The 27,388-nt window shown below is 41.6% G+C and overlaps 5 protein-coding genes across 5 annotated transcripts; 4 read left to right on the top strand and 1 right to left on the bottom strand.

Annotated features, from left to right (window-relative positions):
• Positions 1-1,676: 1,676 nt before the first annotated feature.
• On the top strand, positions 1,677-3,199 carry MELLADRAFT_89075 (uncharacterized protein; the record flags this gene model as incomplete). The annotated part of the gene is made up of 3 exons (XM_007404696.1): positions 1,677-1,896; positions 1,999-2,632; positions 2,695-3,199. The coding sequence occupies 3 exons, from the start codon at positions 1,677-1,679 to the stop codon at positions 3,197-3,199; spliced, it is 1,359 nt and encodes a 452-aa protein (XP_007404758.1).
• A 3,682-nt stretch (positions 3,200-6,881) lies between these two features.
• MELLADRAFT_101767 (uncharacterized protein) lies at positions 6,882-7,561 on the bottom strand (the record flags this gene model as incomplete). The annotated part of the gene is given in 3 exon segments (XM_007404255.1): positions 6,882-7,230; positions 7,250-7,314; positions 7,496-7,561. The coding sequence occupies 3 exon segments, from the start codon at positions 7,559-7,561 to the stop codon at positions 6,882-6,884; spliced, it is 480 nt and encodes a 159-aa protein (XP_007404317.1).
• A 4,760-nt stretch (positions 7,562-12,321) lies between these two features.
• Positions 12,322-16,202, top strand: MELLADRAFT_76484 (uncharacterized protein; the record flags this gene model as incomplete). Its single annotated transcript, XM_007404697.1, has 6 exons — positions 12,322-14,371; positions 14,475-14,619; positions 14,723-14,859; positions 14,930-15,466; positions 15,558-15,710; positions 15,786-16,202. 6 exons carry the CDS (start codon positions 12,419-12,421, stop codon positions 16,200-16,202), a joined length of 3,342 nt encoding a protein of 1,113 aa, XP_007404759.1.
• A 1,256-nt stretch (positions 16,203-17,458) lies between these two features.
• MELLADRAFT_89072 (aspartic peptidase A1) lies at positions 17,459-20,087 on the top strand (the record flags this gene model as incomplete). Its single annotated transcript, XM_007404698.1, has 18 exons — positions 17,459-17,664; positions 17,728-17,781; positions 17,851-18,078; positions 18,161-18,181; positions 18,246-18,302; positions 18,371-18,405; positions 18,472-18,518; positions 18,588-18,708; positions 18,775-18,838; positions 18,905-19,078; positions 19,146-19,244; positions 19,309-19,337; positions 19,400-19,439; positions 19,499-19,623; positions 19,698-19,705; positions 19,768-19,844; positions 19,918-19,940; positions 20,041-20,087. 18 exons carry the CDS (start codon positions 17,459-17,461, stop codon positions 20,085-20,087), a joined length of 1,455 nt encoding a protein of 484 aa, XP_007404760.1.
• A 4,589-nt stretch (positions 20,088-24,676) lies between these two features.
• Positions 24,677-26,187, top strand: MELLADRAFT_54657 (uncharacterized protein; the record flags this gene model as incomplete). The annotated part of the gene is made up of 5 exons (XM_007404699.1): positions 24,677-24,725; positions 24,812-24,970; positions 25,048-25,539; positions 25,621-25,837; positions 25,937-26,187. The coding sequence occupies 2 exons, from the start codon at positions 24,917-24,919 to the stop codon at positions 25,444-25,446; spliced, it is 453 nt and encodes a 150-aa protein (XP_007404761.1).
• Positions 26,188-27,388: the final 1,201 nt, after the last annotated feature.

Here is a 27,388-nt window from a genome sequence, read left to right as displayed (position 1 = left end):
CGCAAACACCCTTTTGATATTGTGCTGGAGCTTACTCATTTGTCACAAAAAAATCAACATAAGTCAATATACTTTTTGAGACTCTTTATTGTTTTCTGTGCGGTAATCTTCACTAGGTGTCTTCCAGTGTGAGCTGTCCTTATCTACATGATGACATAGCTCAGTTTATCACATCATATTCCACTTTTTATCAGAAGCAAATTCTGAAACCACATGCTAATGCCACAAAGACACCGTTTGCTATCAAGGTGAGCCTGGAATGACATCATACTTGAAAAAGATCTGTCGCTTGGTAGCATTGTATTTGACCAAGGCCCTAGATTTAGATTGGAATATTGTAGATCCAGAGTTAAGCAAGATTGCACAAGATTGCGCGCTGTTTATTGATATCATTCGTCATCAAGATTTTTTATGTATCTCATCAATTGAATCCTTTTTCACCTGTCTTTGACCTCTTTGACGGCAACCTATGCATATATATATATAATTTAATGTGATCAAAAGGTCAAGAGGACAAGGCCTATGCTTCCAGGTGATGCAGGACATTTCTCGTGATCTACCACAGTCACCTCTGATAGGGGTATTGAGGATTGAAAGTTTCAAATCTGTGACTGTCTCCGTATCCAAGCCAATAATTATTTTTGAGGAATTGCGTAGGTTGAAGTTTTTCCTCGTTATGGATCTCAGTTCAAAATCATTGACACGCGAAGCGATCCCAGAAGACCGCCGTAGTCGAGCGCACGACTGAAAATCGTTTTGTTGAGTTCAATTTGCTCAGACTCGTTTATCGTGTGCTGAGGAGAGACTATGCCAATAATTCACACCCGAACCCCCAAAAAGGCAGACCTGAGGCTCTTTGATTGCCATGTTGACGCCGTCCATGGGCAACAAACAAATTGGTTTGACTTTGATCCTTGTGGAGTATTGATCGGGGAGCGGGTGAGGTGAGCCAGAAAAGTTGCTCGGGTTTCTCTGGGTACACAGGAGCATGTGAGAATTCCGCCACGACCAAGGGCTCCATATAGCTCCATATCTCATTCGGACTTTGGAAACCAGCTTCGAAGAGACACTGGGCCTGCTACATATCACGATGAGCCGAATCTCACCATGCCACGGAACGATCAGCTCAAATTCGCTAACAATGGACATGATGATACTTATGTTGATCAAGTGACTGACAACAGCCTAGATCCGCTGCGACCAACAAGAACGCGGCACTGCTTCTATCTCAATTGGATTTGTTGGCCATGGTCGCCGGAGAAATCCAAATCGGAGGCGCCTCGCCAATGACCCTAGACCGTGAAGGCATCGGTCAATCCATTTGCCACCATAGTGTTCCTGTAGTTGGTGGAACATGGTAGTTGTCGACACATCCTCACTCTAGAGACCCCCGAAATCCCTAATTCCCTGTTCTGTGCACATCTTTTTCGGGTTACGCCATCCCTTCTCATCATTTCCACAATCGCAAGGCGATGACAGCCGGCCTGTACAACTTTGTCTTTCAGTAGTGCTGGGACGCTTGAGTAATCTTTCAAACTTGTAGAATTATCTTAGATAGATCGTGTTGCGGGATTCACAGCTAACCTCTTGAGTAGCCGGGTGGCCTTGGACAGCGACCTCATTTTCAAGTAGTTACACTTTTTTCTGTCACAGGACAGTTCATCTGATTCTTTGTCATGATAGTTGAAGGAACACGCCGCTTTCACACTCAATACACAAGAGATGTATCATCTAACCGGCGTTCAGTAAGCGGGGGGCTGTCGACATTGTCGTTCTTTCCTGGTTCACCTGATGCTCCGATTAATCAATCAATTCCTCCGCAGAGCACCATCTCCTCTAACACTTTACCTGCGCAATCATCTCGGCCTCCTACCACGACTACGCCGACCTCCTTGGGTACATCATCTTCAAGAGTCTCTCCAAGCGCACCACCTACAGTATCCACAGTCACATCTCCATCCTCATCCTCATCCTCATCCTCATCTTCATCTTCATCAGGGGCATCCAGAACACAAAATGGTACCTCTACGCAAACTTCCACATCCGGCTCCTCCCTAGGAGGAGTTACAGCTGGAGCAACTCGCGGTCAAAACACCTCTACCTCATATTCTTCCGCCTCAAACCCGGCGACACTCGCATCAGACTCGTCAGCATCGCGTGCTTCATCCACAAAACCCACCACCAGCACTTCCAAGCCTATATCTACCCCACTGATCATTGCAATAGCAGCAGCTGCCGGATTACTGATAATTGGAATACCGCTGATAATCCTACTGGTTCGCCGCAAAAAGAAAAGATCCAACGTTGCTACCGAGGAATCAAAGCTACCACCGCCCTCCTCTATCACATCAATCACTAGGCAAACTCCGGGTCCCTCAGGCTCGCCCTCGTCGTTTGGTAAAAGACCATTGATGATGGCAGCGGCGATCCCATCTAGAAACGCCCGCGCTAGCGTCGAAAGTTTTGGTCCAGGTCCCAGACCGTCTTCACAGAACCTTCGACAGACTGCAATTCAAGCGCGTCAGGATATGGAATATATGCGTTCAGACAACGTTACTACTCCCATGAGGAGGGTCTATAGACCCAATGTTCGGGACGCCGTCCGAAGATCTCCCTCACCAGACAGATACGCGTAAGTTGTCGTTGAATGCACATGTGTTATGATCAGCTAGGGCTTATTGTTTGTTTTTTCAGTTCAAATGCTCGGACTACCGAATCATCAGATATCCCGATTAGCTATAATTCCCAGCGGAATAGGCAGCAAGAAAACAATGAAAGAAGGCCTTATCAACTTCCAACTGGCCCACGTCCGACCAGAACACCTACGTTACCCTCGGAATTCACCTCACCACGCAGAGCGCCCAATCCTCTCAACCCTCAACCAACACGGATTGTCGATACTTCTTCCCTAAACAGACAGTATGTTTCGGACTTGACGAGTAATCCATTTAGCGCGAGGTCTAGTTATTACAATGATGAATTCCCGCGCACACCAACATCTGCTATCATGGCAGCCCGGCGAAGTTCAGTAGCTAGCGCGACTGATAGTCAAGTCAGTGGGTTTTACGGCAATGATGAAGAAGATTCAGTTTTTGAAGAGTATAATAATGAATCACAAAGTGATCTATCATCTGGTCGCAGACCTCTCACGTCCATGGACCCAGATTATCCAATGGATTTTAGTTATTATGAAGCATGAGGGTAGTTTGATTATCACTTTGGGTTCATTTTTGTCCTCTTCTGATCATTTTGTTGGGAAGAAACAGTAATTCTTGTATTTTTATCAACTTTCTAAAACCATCATCTTTATCATGCACTGGTTGTTGAAATTTAGTTTTGCAGTCAATTTGTGAAATAAAATTTGTAGGAACATGTATTTATTTGGAATCATTTGGAATTAAATTTATTAAACTAGTTCAATGTATGTCATGAATTCTGACACACCAATAGAAGATCTAACCAGATTATTTCTTTGAAGGATGCACAGCTGATTACCCATAAGCTTGTGACCCTGGATCTTGTGATCACAAGAGATATTAGCCTCACAGCTCAAAATCCAACTATTTATTTTTGAGACATAACACTCATGATGTAGAACTATTTAACCATGAGCTTAACATGAGCAAACCACATGCCATAAGGATCACAGACTGAGATCAGGATTGATAATCTGTTGGCACCAAATGAATGGATTTGTGAACATTTGTTATTTGTTTGATCAGTAATCTAAATGATAAAGAAAACAGCATCAAGGTACAACAAAGTGTTGAATACCCTCCAAATAGTAAGAAAGCATTCAAAATATCAGCATATATCTCTCAGTCTATGTCACACGGTGAAACACAATTCAATAATGTGATGATAAAGGAAGAAGTATTGAATGTTTATGTGGCAAAAGTGTGATACTCAAACTGGGCTATCATGGGTATACTTGCTACTGGTGTGATTTAACGGTCCACAAGTGTAACAGATAATTGGATGATCCATTATATTACCAGCATCAAGTCAGAATAAATTGTCAAAGCAATATCATTCAGGAGCCTCATGATCCTATCTTTCCCTCAAAACAGATTCCCTACTCAATCCTCATCTGGAAAAGAATCTCCCACTTTATGGGTCTTTGCAGTCAAAAGTTGATGTGCTCAAGGGTATGTAGTGTAATGTGATGCATGCAAAACAGTTATATGTAGTTTCTCTCCTGGAATCTGGATTTGAAGTGGCTGATTTGGGATGAATTGTGACTTGAGATGTGACATTGACTGTGATATGTATGGATAGGGAACAGTGATGGGTTGACTTTCACCTGTTGACCTTGTTGATACAATGGCCAAGAGAGGAGGGTGGATGACAAACCTCAAAACAGAACATCATAGAAACTATCCAGAAAATGCCAAAAACAATTCCAGACAACTTCCAATTGAATTGGTCCCACTGTTTCAACATCCAAGGCACCCATGTTCGGACAAATTTGGTCATGACCACATTTCACCCAACAGATAAATGATTATCAGTGCGTAATATCATAAAATCACAAGAGATACCGTTATATCCAGTTTGTAAATGTTCAGACAACAACTCTATTGTAAAAAAGTCTTGATTGTCATTGTGTGATGACTGCCTGCTTTCAAACAATGTGTAGCATGTGATAAATGCTCAGCTTCTTTCTCGAAGAGGCAAATGAGCTCATGCGGATCTTCAGACTGAAGATGACTAAACTTTAGATTGATCTGTTGCATCATTTGATGTAATCAAAATGAGATACAGCTACATTCAAATCTATACATCCTTTTTGTATGAAATCTGTAGTTGGAAGTAGGCATACAATATTCAAGATTTGATCTTTTGTTTTACATTGTACCCCATAAAAAGATGATTCAGAAAGAAGAAAAACTTACAAAATGGTTGAAATAAAACAAATTCAATGCAATGCCAAGAAGATGATGTTCATATTGAAACAAAAGCTAAGACAAGTCAAATGTTCAAAAGAAGATGGAATCCATTCTCCAACTTTTAAAAGATGGTTTAGAATGAAGCATATGACTCACATAGTCTATAATACAGCTGTTGAAAGACTCGACAGCAGATTTTTATAAAATGTGTTACCCCAAGATTTTACCAAAAAGCCAAAAAGTTGGGCAAAGTCACTTTTAGATTTGAAAGTTTATTGAATTTCATCAAGAACTAGTCATCTATGTGACTCAGGTTTCTCTCTAGAATACCTGGAAATTTGCCCCTTCATTTCCAGTTTAATTGCTGGAAACCCTTTCAAGCAAACTTTTCCATCTTGTTCACCATCTGTTTACCATGAAGCCTATAACAAAGGTTTGACAATTAATCCAAGGACTTTCTGACAATACCAATTAGTAAGAAACTGATTTGATAAAGTAGTCTTCTGAATGGATTCTATGAAACTAAGATCTCAACCAGCTCTTCTAAGTGGGACCCATTGGATACCTAAAGGTATCAGACTTGTAACTTGGAACAGTGTTGCAACTAAACTGAACAGGGAACACAATCAAGTGTTAATTAGTGGTAGATAAGCTTCCCTGGTCAAAAACCAAATAGAGGACAATTTGATTGTAATATTTGATGGTCATTCAAAATACAATTGAGACAAGTCTTGCAATGAACTGATTACACATACTGTAGCTTGGGTCTAAAAACCCCTCACCAAAGACAAGCTTGAATGAAGAAAACTCTAAGCAAAAGTATTTCTGATGGGTGCAATAAGTTGGAACTAGACGTGTAGAGATAGAGGAGATTCTCTCCAAGGTATGAAGGGACTTGCCTATTGACACGTTACCCAATTATTTCAGATCCTCACATGTTTCAAAGTCCAGCTAGATTAGTAAAGCAATCTCAGTTTCACTTCACCTATTTTCCCTTGACGTCAAAAGAGTCACTGACCTGTCCTTACTAGTCTTGTGAACTCCAATCTGTACTTTGTATATTCCAAGTAACTTTATCACCCCCATTGTATCAATCTACTTTCCAACTAATAGCTTTGATTATAAATTGTTGAAGATCTAAATAAAGAAAATTTCTGCATACCTAAAAACTACATAGACCTCTTTGGTCATTACTAAGTTTGTGCAAATAAGTGTTGGCAAGATCCCTGTTAGTTTTTGGACACAGGCTATTCTATATCTCACATCTCAAAGATTCAAAACCAGGCCTAAAGACTGACCATCTTACATCTGTTCACTTACAGTAGGCCTTGGAGTCTCAGTTCTTTGAAACATTATCAAGGTTCTGGTTTATCCACATCCAACATGATCATTTCCCTTATTTCAGGGTAAGAAACAATAGCTGAGATTGCATGTAATCAGTTGGATGCTTTTTCAGGGCTAAGAATCAAGTGATGAGTAGGCCACTTGACTCCTAAATTAGTTGCCAAGTGTCAAGACAAACTGTGAAACAAACAAGGTATGTTTATACACAGTGATAATTGATCTCTCAGACATTCAGAAACCATGCTATACAGCAATTTTGACAACTTTAAAAGTTTCAATTCAACAGATTGCTTCTTCAGACAAAAGTTTTAAGCTGAGAGAGACAATAAGATGATATTCAATTTCTGTCAGAAAAGGATATGTATTCAGGATAGAAAGAAAAAATATGATGCTGTTGGGATAAACGTCTAGTACAAGTAGAAAGGGTAAAATTAGTAGAAAGGAAGAAAAAGTTTCAAACTAGGGGATAAATCAAGATAGCAGTCAATTTCTGGGATAAAACTTAAAGTGTATTCAGAATCAAGAGTGAGGGATTTCAAAATTTAAGTGGACCAAGGTTTGCCTGAATACCATATGAAGGAGAATTTCAGAATTGTAAGAGCCAATCAAGTTGTTCATTAGAGACAAATATTGCTTGCAAATGTCAGCTCACAAAAGTTTGAAGTCATCCAAACTTTTACCAAAAAGGCAAGTTTTAAGCCCAATAATCTTCTGATTGTTGAAGGAGCTCAAATTGGTGGTGCCAAACTTGATCTCATCTTTCTTCTTTCCTCCAATCAATTGACTGACTTCACCAGCTACTGGCTTCTTTGTGACATGGATCCTAAATACAACCAGTACAGTGATTTGACGTTTGTCATTGACAATTTTCATAGATTTCATGCCCATATAGGAGGGTTTGCCCAACATTTGCTGGCTTGTTGTGGCCCAGAAAGTTATAATAGCCAGGCTTCCACCCTGAGAGGCAGGTTTATCAGTCAAAAATGACTCATAAAGCCTACATATCAAGAAGTTACTCACAATCAGCCAGATTGGTTGAAGATAAACCAGGATTGGCCAGTGGTAATGGAGCAGACATGACCTGTGGCACAGGTGAGATGAAAGTGTTGAATGTTGGAAAATCAAATTATAAAGAAATGTCCTCACTGAATGTTTCAATCAAAATGTGACAACACACAAGACAAAAAAGTAGAAAATTAATCGACTGATTTGGAGGAAGAAACAGATGGATGGTTGAACCGTAAAGAGAAGGTTAAACACACCTTATGATGTGATTCACCTGTTGCTGTCACCCCATGAATAGCTGGATTACTGGCCAAGTGGATCATGTGAGAAGTCCCAAGGGATTGTAGAGAGAAGCATAAGCCACATAGATAACCTATTCTTAATGCAATTTAATAAGCTTCCAAATCAAAAAGTGACTTTACCCAGCTTTTTAACTTTTTTGTAGAATCTTAGGGCGCGTTCACTTAGGTTACGTTCGGCTGGTGCATTTTAATGTACCTTAAACCGATAATTAGATTAAATTTTTAATTTAATGTACATTAAAAAAAATGTTGTTCGGCTGGGATTTAATCCACAATTTTAATCAACTGAAACAGCCAAAAATGTACCAAAAATGCACTTCAAAATAATCGACTCTACAGTCGATTATTCCATCAAAACAGTGCATTATCCCTTTTGATCCAGCTGGAAACTGGCCCCGACCTTTGTACTTCGCATCGTTCATCGGTCCTCCCTTAGGTAAAATCGTACTTGTCCTTTTTTTTTTCAAATCTCAACCTTTGTACACCTTCACCCTTTCACTACTTTCCACCACTCACCTTTCAAATTTGAATTCCAAACTATTCAATCAACCACTTGAGATCAATGGGTCGACCCAAGTCTGGCTCACAGGCTGCAAAGCCTCAAGCTAAGTGGACCGAAGCCCAAACACACACCTTGATCGACTCCCTTCTAGACTTAAGTCACGACAACGATAGATCCGACAACAACTTTCCGCCAACGGTTTGGGGAAAAGCTGTCAAACAGTTGAACAATACACATGAAATTGACCGTGACGTTGCACAAGCAAAGAATCACTACGGTACAGTAAGAACTTTCACTTCGATCTGTTTCATCACTCACATTCATATCGTACATCAGCTGATTTTGTGTTTTCATCCTTCTATACAGCTCAAGCGACATTATGGTTGGATGCGTGAGCTTAAAGAAGGATCAGGTTTGGGATGGAGTGTAGAAAAAGACACCGTCGATGGAGATGAAGAATTCTGGGCCGGTTGGATTGCTGTAGGTCATCTCAACTTGATATGTTCTTTGATTCATTTATATTTACACTACAACGTATCACAGGGCCACAAAGGATCACATATCTTCAAAGATCATGGATTTAGTTTCTACAAGGCCATGGATCTTCTTCTAGGTTCAACTCTGATTTCTAGTGCCAATCGAACAGGCACCAGTACTCAGAATCGAAAACGTAAATATTCACTAACCGCCTCAGAGGAGGCGCTTGACAACAGCAATGACGACGAAGAGCCTATTGATCGAGGTGATAAAGGAAAAAAGAAAGTAGTTGAATTGGCGGGTAAGTACATTTCCTTTCAGTTTACCATGAAATTTTCTTTTTTGTTCACATATTCTCTTATTTCGATACAGGTGACTCATCTGATGCAGACGATCTCCCACCACCACCACCACCACTCCCACCAAGACCTACCAATCCTCCCATACTGTCGAACTCGTCAGCTAGGGCAAAGACAGCTCCTTCGGCTTCAAATAAGCCTTTCACTTCGGATGCTACCATCCCCAAACCCACCAACACATCATCATCTAAGCCAAGTGGCTCTTATAAGCCTCCAGTGAACCTGGCAAGCTCACTCAAGCTAGTCACCGAAAACTCGACCCTCAAGGCTAAAGCACTGGTTGAAAAGGAAAATCGAAAGGATGCCCGAGCTGATGCACTTGTCGAGGCAGCTCGAATCAAGAGAGAAGCTCTTCACCCTCCACCACCTCAAAGATATCAACCTGCGGCTATGGAACGCTTCAGAGCAGGTAGTCAAGAACACTTCCAATTGACATCGGATCGTATTGCTGCAGCCAAGATTTTAAGAAACGAAGCGGACGCCGAGTTCTTTTTAGAGTTAGACAAAGATATTTGCTTTGAATGGTTGCTAGAGGCAATTGCTGAACTCAAGAAGAAAAATCAAAATTAATGAAATCAATTGAAATCAAAAAGAATCATTACAAAGTTATCATTACAAAAGGTTTTCATTACAAACAATCTTCATTACAAAATCCTATGTTTTCTTAAATGCTATTGTCTTCAAACTACTACTATTCTTTAAATACTATTGTTCTTAACTGCTATTCTACATTGTTAAAGTTATTGTACATTGTGAAAGTTATGATACCTCTTATTCCTCATCTGAGTTTGAAATAAATATGGTATTCAGTGCATAATGAACATGATTTTGCCTAAATACAATGTGGATGTAATTGATAATCATCCCACATTTCCCGAGCTAAGACATCACGGTCTTCAGTAGCATTAGCCCGCTCCTCAGCTGTCGGTGCACGGTAAGCAACTACTTGAGCTTCGTCCCAAGTAAGTTGTCTTGCCCTTTCTTGTTGATCATACTCATCAAAGAAATTATCCTCGCCGCATTGTCGAATTATATTGTGAAGGACTGCTAGGGCAACAACCAGTGAAGCCTGTCTTTCGACAGGGAATCTTCGCATATGTACAAGAGTATTGAAGCGAATCTTCCATACTCCAAAGAGCCGTTCAATTATGTTACGCAGACTCGAATGTCGTAAGTTGAAGAGCTCTTTGTAGTCTCGAGGGCGGCGTCCACCGATACTCCATTGCTTTAGATGATAACGGGTGGCTCGGTAAGGTGCTAAAAAGCCTACTTGGTTGGTGAATCCAGCATCTGCAAGGTAATATCGACCTAAAGAGTTGATTGTTAGAAACTATATGAGACTATCCAATGATAAATGACGGATTACATATGCTTACCTGGTGGTACAAGGAAGCGACCATCTCTTCGTGCTACCTCTAGAACATGGCCATCGTGTGCTCGTCCTTCAAATCCAGCAAGGATGAAAGTGAAATTTCCTTCGAAATCACAGGCAGCGAGGAAATTTTGACTGAAGGTGCCTTTATGGTTACGGTAAGGAGCCTGTTCAGCCTCAGGAACAATTGCTTGGATATGTGTTCCGTCGATGGCTCCAACACAGCCTCGAAACCACGGAAAGGTCACTCGAGACCCGCTGATAGCCTCTGGAACTGGAGTTCCCGGGTGTGGTTGGTTGATTATTCGAGCCTCCAGATCCTCAAGAGACAAGAGTACTTTGTTGTAATACCTTGAGATAGTATCACCTGAATGTTGGAATCGTTCTCCGGCAAGACGATTGGCGCCAGCGTGTCCAACAAGGAATAAGAAAATCATCACTTGTTCGGTGCAACTGAGGTGGATAGAATTTTCGAGGTACGGTTCAAGGTGTCTCATTAGGCCTTTAAAGGCCACTTTGTTCATTCTACACACTTCTCGGAAGCGGACTGGGCTGCCTTCATAAACCTCCCTTGCATACATAGCACCGGTAAGCGCTGACGTTCGGCAGGGGATTTTTGGACGGTTCGCTAGCTCAATTCGGTCTTGAGCAGCACCATTGAGCAGTGCAAGGAATTCATCATCACTGTCCGATGATGAAGCTGAAGACGATGACAAGGATGAATTCCATTGGTCTTCATCGGAAGAAGTGTCATCGTTGTCTGACATGATTTCAGGATCACGGTCAACACGGATTGTGATGGATCAAGTTGGATGAATGAAGTTGATCAAATTCAATCAACTTCATCGCCGAACACTTCATGCATTATAAGGTACATTTAACAAAAAAATGTGAAAAAGAGAAAAAAAACGATTTATTGCTTTTTGCGGTAACAAAATGCACAGCAAGTCGATGTGCCTTAATGCGTTAAACTGGAGCCAAACGTAACCTTAAGGAATTTCTGACCAGAAATCACATTCTGTAAAATTTTTAATGCAAAAATGAAACATACACCACCAAATAGACACTTTAAATTTTGCAGAATGTGATTTCTCACCAGAAATTGCTTAAGTGAACGTGCCCTTAGGGTAACACAGTTTAGGAAAATGTGCTGTTAATTCTTTCAATGGCTGTAATACAAAAGATCAGTCTTGTTAAGAGAAGGTAGAGAAGGCAATCAGACTCACCTTGAAGACAATCAAAATCCCAAAGTGTGAATTCAATGTGAGAATTGATACCCCAACATTGATGTCTGAACAATGACCAGAAAAACACCCAAGAAAAGAAACCCAATCCAAAACACTATCTGGATTGGAAGCAGTGAATTGAAACTGAGTGCTTGTGGAATTATGTAGATCAAAAGGGTCCGCGTATTTGAATGTACTAAATCCATCTGTTGCTCTGCTGATCTGTCCAGAAGACACAGCTTTGAATGTCTTAGATTATAAGCTCAAATGACTTATACTTGTGATTGATCCATGGATGTTTGTTGAGTGAGATGTGATTTGGAATTCCTGAAGTACAAATTATTCCTTCATTTTTTGAGTTCAAGTCAGCATAGAAAAAAAGTTGTTTAGTTTGTGTTTGAGGACGCATAGAAGGACACTGATAAATGATCTGTATGTTTATTTTTGAATAAATTCAACACCTTATTCGTGAATGGGTTGACTTTGATTTGAATTTCAAAAAGTTTTGATGGAAGTAATTCCAGCATAGGATCCAAGAAGAGACTTTTTGTCCGGACAAAGGCAAGAATCCATAGTTAGTACTTATCATCTTGATTCTAAGTTGTTTGTGATGGTCTAGAAACTCACTTTATATTTTGATGTGATGATTAAACTGCATCCTCAGTTGGGAGTCGTCTGGACAAGTCTCTGGCATTGTCTGGATAGTTTTTTATCGTGTTCTGGTGAGGATGAATGAGAGTTACGCGGATTCGGTACTCATACGGGGTTTGCGCTTCGGGTTTCGGGGTTTATCCTCCACCCTCCTCTCTCGCCCATGGCATGTTTGTTGTGAGTTGACCAACTAAATAGTATTTCTTTCTCTTCCTCAACCAACTTCCTCATCATCAACATCATCAACATCCAACAACAATCAATCAATCTGTTTTTAAATAATATAAAAGGATGGATACTAAGAATCTAGACGACCTCCTCAACGATAATCAAAACAACAACATCTCATCTTATTCATCTCAATTTTATCCTACACCCGATTTCGATGGTGGTTTTGCTGAACCGATCGACTCATTTGACACTCATAACCCTTTTGCTGACTTCAAATCCACGAATGATTTTACATCTCTCTCTTCACCCTCGCCGATCGCTTCATCTTCCACATCCGCCTTCTCAACTCTGAACCAGAATGATTCAAAAACCTTTCTTGGAGCTACCAATGCTGATATTGTCGAAGATAATGGGTCAAGTTCCTACCAACAGACCAATCATTTCGCAACTTTTGATATCCCTGGATTAGGACAAGCTCAATTGAATGTAGATGAGCCAGAAGATGAAGGCGGATTCGATGGTCAAAAGCTTACCATGCCTGAAACATCATTCTCACCTTACGATCCCAGCGATAATGGTTTTACCGATCATGAGTCTACCCAAGCCAGCACTACTACATTCATCCCAGATGATCCTGCCTTCCAAGATCAAGAGTCGATTGAGAATTATAGTCCAAATCCCACTATCACCTCACCAATCTCACCTCCACCACCTCGCGTCTTGCAGGAAACATCAGCGCCGTCTACTACATATCGTGTGTCTAATGAACCACCACCTTCTTCCGAGTCATCTAAATTACGGACATCTGCTAGACCTCCCGCTCCACCGGCTCCTCTCAGTCAACCTGCTCCCTTCAGACCTTTTGGAGTAACAGCTACACTCACCTCTTACGCCGACGAAGAAGTAGATGAGCCACTGCTGAACAGTTCTACCTTACGATCTATCAACAGCACACGCCCTCCTCTGCCTGATATCCTGGGAGGAGGGTCCTCAGCGGCTTCTATGCTGATGCCGGACTCTCGAGGTGCCCTCCCAGCTTTCAAGAAGAGTCCGAAAAAGGCAAGCAGAACGACCAGCTCGAGTCAAGCAGTCTCAGCCTCCCGATCATCTAATTCTGCTCCCGCTAACTCGGTCAAAGATCAAACACAGAGTGAGGCTGCCAAGCCCTATAGACCTTTAGGCTTGAAGATCGCCGAGGCCAAGCCGATCGTGGCCATCATAGCTCCAGAAGACTCGGCTCCAAGTCCTTCAAACACACCTTCTCAGCTTCCCGCGCCGAAACTGGCGGAACCAGTTCTCACTACTTCCTCTCCACCAGATCAGATACCTGATATGACACCACCCACCAGTAAAGCAACTCCACCTGTGGAAACAAAACACGATCATGCCAATGAGGAGCCACAGGGGACAATATCCGAAAACCACCCGACAAATGATGGCAGACCTGACTCAAATATCACATCTTCTGTGCCTTTACCTGTAGAAAGCTCACAAGTTACAGAAACTCCTGACCAAATCGCAAGTACACAGGATGAGAGCCACAACAAGGACCTGACGGCAGACAAGTCCAAGCCTTCATCAGGAACGACACCTAATTTATCCATCATCGTGCCTGCACCGCCTCATTCACTTCCATCTGTCGCCGTAAAGTCACTCGATGACGAGGCGTCCCGCGGGCCCCAGCAACAAGATTCCCAAGCTAATGTAACTCAGACAGCTTCAGGAGCGTCAGCCGCGAACACGGTACACGAGGATACGGCTAGTGCATCCCACAATGGAGCTCATCCTCAGCCTTCAAAAGCTTCAGATTCCGATTCTGAAGATGAAAGACCTTTGGCATCTGTGCGCGAGGGCCTTGTTCAGCAACAGAGTGCATCTTCAAGTGCAAGTCGCCGAGACCCGGCAACTGGATTAACTCCAACTACTCCAGCTCAAATTTACTTTGGCAGTCAAGATCCCTTGCGACATTTGCCTATCCAACCGTCTGGCCCTCGATATAAATGCAGTGTTGGTGATCCTCAAAAAATGGGAATGATCAATGACATTCACACAGTTTACACTGTCAAAACCATGGTAGGTCCTTCAATTCACTCATTCCATTTGATTTGTATCAACGTCTTCGCATAAAATTTCAAGCAACCTGTCTGGTCTGATTGCGGATGTCTATCTTCACCAGGCCACTGATCCTAGTGCATCTGGTCCCCTCAAAAACTCAAGCACAGTCCTCAGGCGGTTTCGAGATTTCGTATGGTTGTTTGATGCGCTGACAAGCAACAATCCTGGTGTGATCGTTCCTCCTATACCGGATAAAAACTTGAGAAGTGAGCTCTCGGTCGTTTTTGGCTCTCAGTTCCCCAAGGTCTTTGATGATATCAAAGATTAATTAATGATGTGCTCATGTGGTTTTGTGGATGGTCAATACAGGTCGCTTTCAAGAAGGATTCATTGCTACTCGAAGGGTCGCATTGGAAATCTTCCTACAAAAAACTGCCAATCATCCTATGTTGGTCAGCGATCCGGATCTAAAACTATTTTTAGAGAGTGATTCTTTTAGCTTAGAGGTGAGCCTTAGACTCGGTTGAATAAATCTACTTTCACTGCGCTGATCACTAGTTGATCTTTTCTTTACAGATCAAACATCGCAAAGCAGACTCTTCTAACCAATCGGGTTGGTTATCCAATATCGCAGGTCCACGATTCAGTGAGACCGATGATTTCTTTGATCATCGAAAAGCTTCACTTGATACTCTTGAAGCTCAACTGAAGACCCTACATAGCTCTCTCTCGGCGGCCTCCAAGGCGCGGCGTTCATATGCTCAATCTTTATCAGAGTTGTCACAAGCATTGTTGACATTATCGACTTGTGATTTATCCAAGCCGATTCGAAATGCGTTGGATAGATTAGCAGGTCTACATCGACAATGTTATGTTTGGTCAGAAGAGCAGAGTAAACAGGAGCTGGAAGGCATCACCGCAACTGTGGAGGCTTATAGTCGATTGATGAACAGTGTACGATTAACATTTAGTAGTCGAGTCAAAAGTTGGGAGAAATGGCAAGCTAGTCTTAGTAATTTGAAAAAAGTACAGATGAATCATGATAAAGCTAAGCGATATGCAGCCAACGAACAATCAACTGGGCTCAAACATTCCTTGGCAGAATTACTCGAGGTGCGCCATTGATGAGACTTATGAGTAGACACCCAAATAAAAGTGTAGCAACTCTTCGACTTATTCATTTTTTACATTTCTTCATTTTCAGGCTGAACGGAAAGCACAGGATGTACGTAATGAGTTTGGCGATGTTTCCAAGTTAATCAAAGCAGAAATGCAACGATTTGATACAGAGAAAGTTGAAGATTTCAAGAGTGCGATTTGCGCCTATGTTGACGGGATAACTGAAAGACAAAAACAGGTTAGATACATCTTTTAGTTCGCATTAAACTTGACGATAATCTTTCTCACTTCATGGTTCATGGTATGTTACCAGATTGTTCATGTTTGGCAGGAGTACTATCGTTTATTACAATCTCTGACTAAACAAAACGCCGAGGCAGCTGCACCACCTACCAAACCTGTTCAAGACCCGGAGTTGGCAAATACAAACAAAGTGGCTGAGACATCGGCACCGGAAACAACAGCTTTAGATCCATCAACACAAATCACATCAACTTCAAATGATCAGCCTGCTGCACCCACCAACGAAGAGACACTTGATCCATCTCCCTGGTCAAATGAAACCTCACAACCTTCTCCAGCACCACCTCCACCTGATCCAATAGACAATTTACCAGCATCAATTCTTGCTGAATCTTCTGTTTTTCAAGATATAGTTTCAAAAGATACAAAAACACATGAGTATCCCCATATGCCAGGATTAGAGGCTGATGAAGTTAGAGAGAATTGAATGTGATCTTCTAGCTCTTTTTGTTCATGCCATCTCACCTATTACTTTTTTGTCTCATTGCAAGATGTAATTTGTTATTCGTCTTCTTAAATCCCTTATGAATGTATGTTTTCATTTTATTGTCTCAACTAAATGTTGAGTTTCATAAGTGATCATGGATTAAGTGTGAACTTTGTATCCTTCCAACTTGTGCTTATCCATTTCTTGTGAGAGACGTACAATCATTTGTGATATTTGATTCTCAGAGTTCGTTTGAATGTATCACTGGAGAACCAAAATTTGCGGCAGTTGTCCGCTGCAGATTTGCCAGTTTAGAGAAGACTCTGAGAGCGAGCATATAAAAATTGTGTTCTGGTGAATTATGTAAGGAAATTTGTCTGTTGAAGTCTTATCGCCACATCTTCTATGCTTATATGGCCCTTTGTCACGGAGTCGTCTACTCAATTCTTTTTTATAATCAGGAGAACCTCAAAGGACTAACATCTGTGAAAAATGAAAACTACATTAGCTTGAAAACAAATCTACTCGGGACTTTGGTCAAACGCAATGACCATTAGTCTCCTTTAGTTGGACCATTAATCTCTAGGTATCTCTAGGTACATATCACTGGTTGTGATCAAGGCCGAATTTGAACTCGGTCGCCCTTGAACTCGTTCAACGCTGGTTCACCAAAACCGAGTAATCAGTTCGGTTTTCACATTATTTTAGCTCCCTTCTTTGATTACGAGCGACCAAGTTTATTAAGTCGAGTTTAAGTTGAAAGGAATACGAGCGGCGACAGAGCCGTAGAGGCCCATCGGCCTGGGATAGGCACTTTGGTTTATAACTTCAGTGTTGTTGTACGACTTTGATGAATACCACGCTGAGCAGCTATTCAACTCAAATGCAATGGCCTGGGGGTAATGAAAGCATAGAGTGCCGAGCTGAACGCTACCCCAGTCGAAATATTCAAACCGCCTCAGTCCCGTCATGACTTCATTCGAGCTCAAGAGGAAGTTATGTCCTTTCCGGAATCATTATTGTTCTTGAAGATATTCCAAGTTCAACCCATCCGGTGGCTTATCTCCTCGATCATAATCACATCGCACTGGACTTGCGACTTTCGAATTTCTATCTTCTAATCTTAATTTATCTTTTGCGGTTTTCTGTTCGATTTGTTATTTATTTCACTTTCGGTTCATTTCTCTTTGGATTCGGGATCCTTTCAGGCTGCGATAATTTTGAAAATCTTCCAGACTACCTTTCAATTTACGAGAATGCCGGCCATTCATTTCTTTGTTTTGCTCATTTCTTTCATTTCTTTCGGGTCTAATTTTGCGGTTCCAGTTGATGATGGTCCATCAAGTTTAACACGGAGACTACCTTCTGGAGCGACTCTATATCAACTTTCCAGGAGAGGATCATTGGTGGACGAGGATGGAGTTTTGGATCAGGATAAGTTTGACAATCACATCCGCTATGTGTGAGTTGAGCGCTTAACCCTCTATTCAAGACATTCCTATCTCACAATCAACTTTACCCCCAGTTTACGGAAACAAATTGAAGGGGCCATGAATTATTATATGAACACGGGAAATGTGTAAGCCAAACTATTTGTTAACTTTTTAACACGATTGAAACGCATAAAACTCAATGCATTTCTATGTAGGTTGGCCACATTCAACATGACGCCTTATCAGCTAGAAGACGTATATAATACTGGAGCTCTGCCTCTTGTCGATGATACTCCCCCCACAGACGGAACTGGCGCCGCTGTCAGAGTCTCGCAAGCTATTGGAAGTGCTGAAAACCCGTCAATATCTCGCGTCCAGTCCGGCGCAATCTCGCCACTTTCCAGAGCGTCAGCTAGAGGTGGTGCTGTCCCCATGAACAACTTGTTAGTTTATATTATCTATGTTGAAACAAAAGCAGAACATTGACTTCCTATACAAACTTTTGATCATGCAATCACCTTGAAGAGCTGGAAAGGACCTCATATGGTAAGTCTATCGTATAATTGCTGTCCATCATATCCAACTGATCTTCTATTGACCACATTTTCAGGGCTGCACCAATCCAAATTGGGACTCCACCAAAGACGTTTTTTGTCTCCATCGATACGTGAGTCGAAGTTTCAAATTGTCTAACAATATCTTCAGCGTCCCTCTCATGCTTTAAACTTTTTGTAGGGGTTCCTCGGACTTATTCGTAGCATCTGATAGATGTAAGTGTTGTCACCGCAACTCAAAATTGTCCATTGCAGCTTATACCGACATCATTTGATCATCAGGTCCCCAAGCACAATGTGCAGGCAAAAACTTATATTTGGCCTCTGAAGTGAGTCGTGTCTCTCCATCACATACATCGTCTCAACAATGAGCTTATCTTGCCGCGTGGTCTTTCAAGTCAGTTACCGCTATCCCCACAGCCAGAAACTTTTCCATCGGATTTGGAGATGGGAGCTCAGTGAAGGCCATTGTAGTGCGTGATACTGTATCTGTAGCTGGACAGACACTTCCAAACATGGGTCAGTTTAGTTTTGTCGCTTCACCTGATCACAACTAACCATTTATCTCTATCTCATGACTTACAGGTTTTGGGGCCGTTACTCAACTCAGCCCACAGTTTCAAAGCTCCACAGGCGACACTTCTGATGGGTAAGATTTTATCAACAAAGCTTGCCTTTTTGGAATTTTGCATTTTTAACATTTCTGTTCTGGTAGTCTGATGGGATTCGGATTCCCAAGTCTCTCACAGAGCAAGACTGATCCATTCTTCACAACACTTACCAAGGCAGATCCCCAAATGGGTGTCATCGGCACCAAGTTTGTCGGTCGAAGTGTATCAGGCTCAGAGTTGACCATCGGAGGAGTGAATCCACTCTCATTCAGGGGCCCGTAAGTTTCGCACTGCCCTATCTTCCTGAAGCAGTGCAACTCAACTGACCGAGTTTTTCAACGCCAGTTTCACTACGCTAAACGTATTGGCAATGACTGGCCAACAAGCAGGATTTTGGGATGTAGAGTTCGAGGGTGCAACTCTCAATGGACGACCTTTACAGCTGTGAGTGACCGTGCTTATTTTTCATCCATATTGGAATGGGTCTAATGATAATGTCATTTTACAGAACTTCCACAATTGCTACAATCGACACCGGTAAGCAATATTTGGGTTATATTTTGCAATGAAGCACTTCTTGACCATTATCCAAACACTAGGCACCAGTATCATCGCAGTTCCTCAAGCAGACGCCCGAACGTAAATATAATATTCTTATAATCTCACCGTTCATTGTGACTGACTCCATGTCTCATCAGGATTTACGCTTCTATCCCTGGCTCAACCGCAAAATCAGGCGGTCAATACAGTTTCCCTTGCGCTGCAAATCCCATGCTCAGCATGAACTTTGGTGGACGAGCCTTCAACATAAACCCTCAGGATAGTGAGTACATTTTTTTCGAACGTCACAATACATCATGTGGTTCGTTACTTAATTATTTGTCCTTCGAACAACAGTGTCAATCGTGAATATCCCTCATCTTTCTACACTTCAATACTTTAACTAACTTAACAATTACACCTTCAGGGCAGAGACAGACAGGGAAATTGTGTTGGCGGTATTGTTGGAACGGACAGGCAGGGAGTTTGGTTGGTGGGACAAGTGTAAGTGTAGTTTTTTACATCTACTGGTTTGCACTTACACTAAAACAAATTTCACGCCTCCATGAAAATGCAGATTTTTGAAGAACGTTTATACCGGTAAGCCAACTTGAGCTTCATGTTACTTTCTTTGAAACTCCCCCTACGCTTCAAAAAAATCACTACTTGACTTAACGAGATGACATCTCTTCATTCACAGCCTACGATCAAAGGAATTATACCGTTTCATTTGCAGATTTGGCATAAAAAAAATATGTATTATATAAATTTGAACATTAATAGCATTAATCTTCCTTAAAGTTTCAAATATATACTCTTTAAATTATTATTGACTTTTGTGATTTTTTATGAAAGATGCTCGGTAATTTTTTATGATTTTTTTGTGATTATCATAGATTGATATAATATGCATTTAAAAGAAACTATTGAAATCAAACACTTCCTAGACAATCTTGTTTCATTCACAAGAAGATGGGTAGGTAAGAGTGAAATTCTGGAAGAGCGTTTAATTGACGTAAGAAGCCTGTCAAACCGATCGATACCTTGAGGCACTAAAATAAATGCCAACTTGCAAATCTCCAGCACCAGTTGAGCCAGAGATACATAAAATATAGATTTATGTTTCAGAACATCTTTAAATTGGACAGCGGGTCACAAGACCTAGAAATATCAAAAAGTGTGATCTTGTTCTCCCTTGTCCGTGAGGTGGATTCTGTGGCTACTCTAGGCAAAATTTTGACTAAGATGTCAAAATGCCCATTCAAGATCTCCCTGAACTACCACTCGTGTAAGGATGGGTGGATTGCACAGCAAGATTTGAAGAACTTTTCAAATTACCATCACAGCCACATACCCTTTGAATTGATCAACCTCATACATAATCTTTCAAAAAACCAACAGTTTTCTGATGAGGCCTCACACAAGATTGTAAGGTGGAGTGTAATCTCCGCCTGCACTGCTCCTAGATTTTGCGTGAGCTCACGAAGAGCAGAGGTTTATCTAACCCCTTTGTATCTATATATAATCTAGCACTTGAAGAGTCAGAACCAGCATAATCAAAAGGGAAAGAATAGAAAGAATAGAGATTGAAAAGAACCACCCATACCTAATCCATCACTAGAAGAGTCAGAACCAGTGTAATCAAAAGAGAAACAATGAAAAGAATCCCATGACTAAACCCATAATGTTCCAAGACGAATCCATACAGATGTACTATACTTCCACCCTTACAAAGATGAACCTACTGTTGTCAGCTGGATACTGCCCTGCACAGATGACAGGCCTCATTGATTTTGCACCAGGTTCAGAACCACTTGTTTGAGACATACACAACACGTTCTTTTGACCAAGAGATGCTTGTTTATGTGGCAGAACCCCAATCCAAGGATCATTTGACCTAATCAACAAACACAAGTGGGATTTTTGCACCACAACCTCAAATAATGGTACCCTTCAATTACTTTTCATGGCTAGCCCCAAAGGAATTGGACTTACTTTTTTGTTTCCAACTGTGATAGGACTTGATTGTACTTACAAAACCAACAGATTCGGTCTCCCACTTCTTCACATTGTTGGAAGCACCAACTTCCACAAAACATTTACTACACATTTTTGCTTCATGTACAGAGAGGTGGAGGAGAGATATGTTTGGGCATTGGAGCAACTTAAATCAGTAGTGCTTGACAGAAACTCTAAAAACATCAACATCAAACTGTGCAAGATGTTCTGCAATGATGCAGAACCAGCTTTGCACAACAAAGAGAACCATTATTCTTATTATTGTTACTAACTCTAAGTTATTATTAGAGTTTAGTTGAGTTAATAATTACTGTTCAATTCTTCCCTAGTGCAACCCATCTGCTGTGCATATGGCACATAAATTACAACATTGGCAAGAATTGTAACAAGAAGTTCAAGGGCCCTGAATGGACCAAGTTCTTGAAAATATGGAAATAATATAGTCAAAGCACCATAACCCAACAATACAAAAAAATTCTCAAAGGTGTTACCACCATAGCTCAATGTAACAGCATCTTGAAGTATTCAGAAGAAACATGGATCTCCTGCTTGGTCAAATTTGTTGCTCTTTTCAAGTGCTCTGCTATCCCGATGAGCCTTGGAGCTTATGTTGAGCCAAAACTCCCATATATTGGAGCAATAGCTGTAATCGCTGTAATAGCGCTACATTGCACTGCATAGTGCTATATATATTATAGCACTATGTAGGGCTATGTAGAGATATGCAGGGCTAAATAGCACTATTTTCTTAGTTTTGACTTTAAAGTTTTACTCTTGAGTTATATTTTTATTTTTATTCATATTTTAATTTTACCTTTACTTTTTTTGTCTTTTCTATTTCATCCTTTTATTGGCAATTATACTGTGTAGTAGTGCTAAGTGCAGTCTTTAATTTCTGTTTTTAGTTTTAGTTTTTTTCTTCTTCTTGATAGATTTGCAAGTTTATGTGCAGTCTCCCCATGTGTAGTGCTATATAGCAATCCAGGCACTATATCAAAGTGCAAGATAGTGCCAAGTCACTCCGCTTTCAGTTGGCAAAAAAACCAGTATATAGCGGAGCGGAGCACTTAAAATTATAGTGTTTGTGCACTACACTACCAAATTTGAGGAATAAAGTGGAGTGAAGTGGAGCGGCTTGGTGTAGCTTGGATCATAGTAACAACAACTTTGTTACCTGTTTCAAAGCCTTCAAGCTTGCAGGTGACTCACAATACTAAGAGATCACTATTTCACTGGCTTTGAGCGCCAAAATACACTGCTTAGCTACCGGATTCCCTTCAAGAACTTTGCTGGGTCATTTCACATTTTGTGCTCAAGAAAATCAAAAGACATTACAATAATATTTCAGACTCTTTAAAAAGGAAGTGCACAAATTCTTTTTGTGGTGCCTGGGGTTTGCCTCATTCTCATGAACTGGCTTGTGCATTTGAGGATCCTTGCAACAGATATTTATCACCCAAACTTGTCCACCATCAATGGCATTCATCCCTGGTACCTCCTCCAGGGTGCCACAAAGACCCTGTTAAATCTGTGAGATGCATGTTACATAAACTGATTGAGCTCCAGATAATTCTCTCTGAATTGTTTATGAAGAACTTTCCAAGCTTGAGACTGGGAAATATTCACTAATTTCTATCAAAAACACCATAGTGAAGAGCAATGATTGTCGTCACTCACAAAACAATTGACAGAAACAACCAGGATGCTCACTAAAAGAAGGTTGTTGGAGGTCTGAGTTTGAGGAGGAACTGTTGCAATGGACTAAATCACACAAGTGAATTACAGAAATGGTGAAGAGAGGCCCTTTCCTAGTGTGACTCCAGGCAGTATATGAACAATCTTTGATACATAAGTTTTATGTAACAGGTAGATAAAAAAGAAAGAGAAAGGATCACATGATCTGAGGCAGATGAACATTTACTAGATGTGAACATGTTGGGAATTAGATCAAAAGCTTATCAATGATGAGTAAGCTAAGGAATAAATCAATAATCACATGATTTTGATGTGAGTATTCCAACAGTAACAAGCTAAAGAAGCAGAGGGATGGAAGGAAGCAAGAAGCAAAAGGAGCTTGGGCTTCTGTCTCAGCTAATATTTCTCAAATGGCTCAACCTTATCAAACACTCAGGGTTCAAAAGCGCTGAAGCCTTCAAAATGTTAGAAAGCTTCACAGTCAAAACATTCACAACACTCCCTTTTGCAACCAACTGAAGTATCTCACAAGAACTTATCCAACTCTCAAACAAATGGAATATCCTTGTTGTTCAATTTCAAGGCACTCACTACTAGCCTGGCCAGGCAGCTTCATCAACCAACCATCTTGAACAGTTCAACCACCATCTTGATTGTATCAGTTGGTCATTCAGGACAGGACCTAAACCAGCAAGGCTGGCTGGTGTAGAGCTTATAATCAAACAAGGGTTATACAGAGCGTGAAGGGGATAATCTACCAATAAATGACTAGTAGAAGAAGTCTATGAACTGCCCCCCTAGCAACGCCAAGATAGCAGCGCTCGGGATAGCGCTAGCGTAACTCTAAGCGCAGAGCTATCTGATAGCTCTGCGGCACTTGGGGCAGTTACGCTCTCGGACCCTGGTAACGGATCCTTCTATACCCGAGTTATGTTATCAATCTGGGATAACGGGGTTTTTTTTACCAGTTACGCACCGGCCCCGCACCCCGTTACCATAGCTATGTTGCGCGTGTGGGAACGCAGGGGCTACCCTTTCTACTTTTAGACCCAATCACCGAAGATTTGGGACTAATCACCACCGTCAACCACCCTCGACCCCAGTGTAAGAAGGATAGCTCAAAGGTGAGATCATCACCCCATCCCTTCAATCCCATCCCTTCCCATCGAACATCTACTGAAGATACTTTGATTTCCTCCCTCTGATAATTTCATTCATTGTTTCCTTCCTCTATCCTTTCCTCCATCCTTCACATTTCGTTTCTTCACTTTACTTTTGATACCTCAATCGATCATGATCAATGCTTCACGTCGTCCCTTCTTTGGCATCTTCGTACAGATGTTCAATTACATCTTCTTCCAGTTATCGGTCATGCCTTCAAGTTCACACCCAGGAACACCTACTAGTAGTCGGCCTCAACGAATACGTCAACCAGTTATCAATCCCGGAATGATTTCACCTTGCCCTGACGGTCGTCGACGAGCTTCCATTGACCACAGTACTTCACTTAGCCAGACCTCCAGTAGCAGACCTAAGAACAAAACAATCGAGAGTCAAACCATTCAAGATGAAGAATCTTCAGATGATGAACCTCAAGTGGTCAAACCAGTTAAGAAAAAAAGGAAGCGGGTTCAAGGAAAGACCCAGAAAACTCCCACGGGGGACAATGAAGTGAGTTTTTCTTTATACCTACTTTTTACCTTTTAATCTCACTCTTTACCATTCTGAACTTTAGCTGACTGACACCAAATGTAAAGATCTCGTCTATCCAGGTCACCAAAGAGATTCTCTGAGCAGATTCTGATGAAGAAAACAATTGAGTTCGGCAAAGAAAACCCATCGATGTAGATGAAATAGTGAAGATGGATTTGCTTTTAGCTTGCTTTGAAACCCCTTTTCACAGCAAGTCCAATGATGTAAGCTGGGTTCCTCATCCTCATCATTTCCTTCCCACACTGAAAAACCACATCTTTGATTTATTTTCGTAATGTAGGATAAATCGAAAAGACCCCTTGGATATCCTTGTCTATGGTGCAGTCGAGACAAGAATAACCCCGTTAGAGTTAGTCACAGCAATCCGACAGGCAATCTTAAAGCCCATCAAGACGGTTCGACTCAAGACGGTCGATCAACCATTGGCTGTCCAGGACGTCTCACAGCTAAAGCCCAAGGACATGACATTCCACTTTTGGTTGCCGAACGATATGCTCGAGACGAAGCTGAACGCAAGAAGAAGAGTGGTCCTCTTGACTCTTTCATCACCAAGACCAAGGGATCGAAATTCAATAACCTCACTTTCAATCAGGGTATGTGCGTATGGCTGGTTCGACAAGCGCTGCCATGGTCTCGACTAGCAGACTCATGGCTTCGCGCGTGTATCAACTACATTTGACCTGAAGCTAAACTGTCTGGGAGGCACTGGGCAGCCATCAAGGCTAAACGCTTAAACTTGTCCATGAAGGAACAAGTCATTAAAGAACTGAAGGTGATTATTTCTTTTCTCAATTTTATTTTAATTCAACTTCGTTACAAATTGTTACTAAAGATTGGAGCTTGTGTTGACCAGGGCTTGACTTCGAAATTCTCAATGCAACACGATGTGTGGACCTCAAAAGGAAACCGACACGGCTTTATATGTGCAAATGTAACTTATATCAATTCATTGTGGAAGTACGTATCTCGTCACCTTACACTTAAGGTGGTTGCATGGGAGCACTGAGGCGTTTGGCTAGCGGAACCTTTAGCCAACGTGTTGATCAAACATCAACTTGTTGATAAGATAAGTACGTTTGCTTTTTCTTTTTTGGTTTCTTTCACTTAATCTTGATGTCTTCATGATACTTATTCTATTTGTAACTTATTTGTTTGTCTTACCTGCTCAGCCAGACAACCGACTCGGGGTCAAATAACAAAACGATGGCAATGGAACTGCATCACCAATTCACCAGTCAATGCAGACCCGAATCTGACTACCGCTGGAATCCTGAGAAGATGCATGCGTTCTGTTTCTCCCACAAGCTGGCCTTGATAGTTGGGGCAGGCCTTGCGGCTCTCGGTCTCAAGACAGCTCCACCGCGAAAGGCAAAGACTGCCTTTTGAGGACGATTTCCAGCCGTTTGTACCTCTCTAGCTGAAGATGAAGAGCCACCTGAGGACCCTCGAGCTGGCGATGGACCGGTATTGGAAGTTCCCGATGTCTCTACTACGCCAGAACTTACGGAAGATGCTGGTTCCGATGCTGAACACGACTTGCAAGAATTAGCTGATGAAGAACATCATGATGAACAAGGCAATTTAATGGATCGATTGGAATCAACTTTGGGTCCTCAAGACCACAATGACGAGCAAGATTGGGATGCGGCTGATGCCGCGGACGAGGCATCAGCCCTCCTGGTTGTGAACAATACCGTTGCACCCACCCACCGAAGGGAAGCAAACAAACTCAATTTCATTCTTGAAAAGGTATGTCTTTCGAATGTCTCTTTCATGTATCCATTACTGACCACTTCATATTCTCAGCTTGACTTTGTGATACGACGGATCACAAGGTTGTCTTCGTGGCGCCACGAATTCCAACGTGTGATGCAGGCCCGTGGTCTTTCGCTCGGTTCCTTGATCGCAGGATACGGGATTAGATGGAACATTAAATATATATCACAGCACAAGGCTTGGGTTGCACGCGAAGTAAGTTGCTAATCTACTTTCTTCCTCATGATGTGATTATCAATTGAACTGTTCGCCTCTTGATCTGAAACAACAGGTCATTGACCAGCTCTTAAAAGAAGATCTCGAATGTGTTCACTCAAAGTCACGTCGACCCCGCAAAAGTGGTAAGGCTTATGGCTACTTCCATGAGATCACTATCAGTCCTTCCGATTGGGCGTCAATCCAGGAACTAAACAATGAGCTTGAGGTAAGTATAAAGTGCTTTTATAAAGAAATTTATACTTACGATACTGATTCTACTTGATTTGATTTTTTGCAGCCATTTTTGTCCATCACGAAGCAGATGGAAGGAAATGCGCCTACAGGTGCGCTGGTCATAACTCAGTACATCAAATTGAAAGCCAACCTGCAAGCTCGAGAGCAGAAACTCTCACGTACCAATGCGCTTTACCCCATGTTGGCGGCCATGCTTGTAAAGGTCGGACTCTACCTGGATGAGGCACTTGCCTGCGAAACGCTTGTAGTCGCCACCCTTCTCCATCCGGCTTTTCGAATCAGGTTTTTCGAGCGTTTCTTCGAAAAGACTTCAACAATCTATATTACTGCAGAATCCACTTTCAATACCATCTTCAAAGACTACCAGCTCAGATCAACGCAAAAGAAGACAT

Source organism: Melampsora larici-populina (assembly GCF_000204055.1).
Source record: "Melampsora larici-populina 98AG31 unplaced genomic scaffold MELLAscaffold_2, whole genome shotgun sequence".
In the NCBI taxonomy this organism is placed as follows: Eukaryota; Fungi; Basidiomycota; class Pucciniomycetes; order Pucciniales; family Melampsoraceae; genus Melampsora; species Melampsora laricis-populina.
The sequence above is the reverse complement of the archived record's forward strand: the minus strand, read 5'-3'. Positions and strand labels throughout refer to the sequence as shown.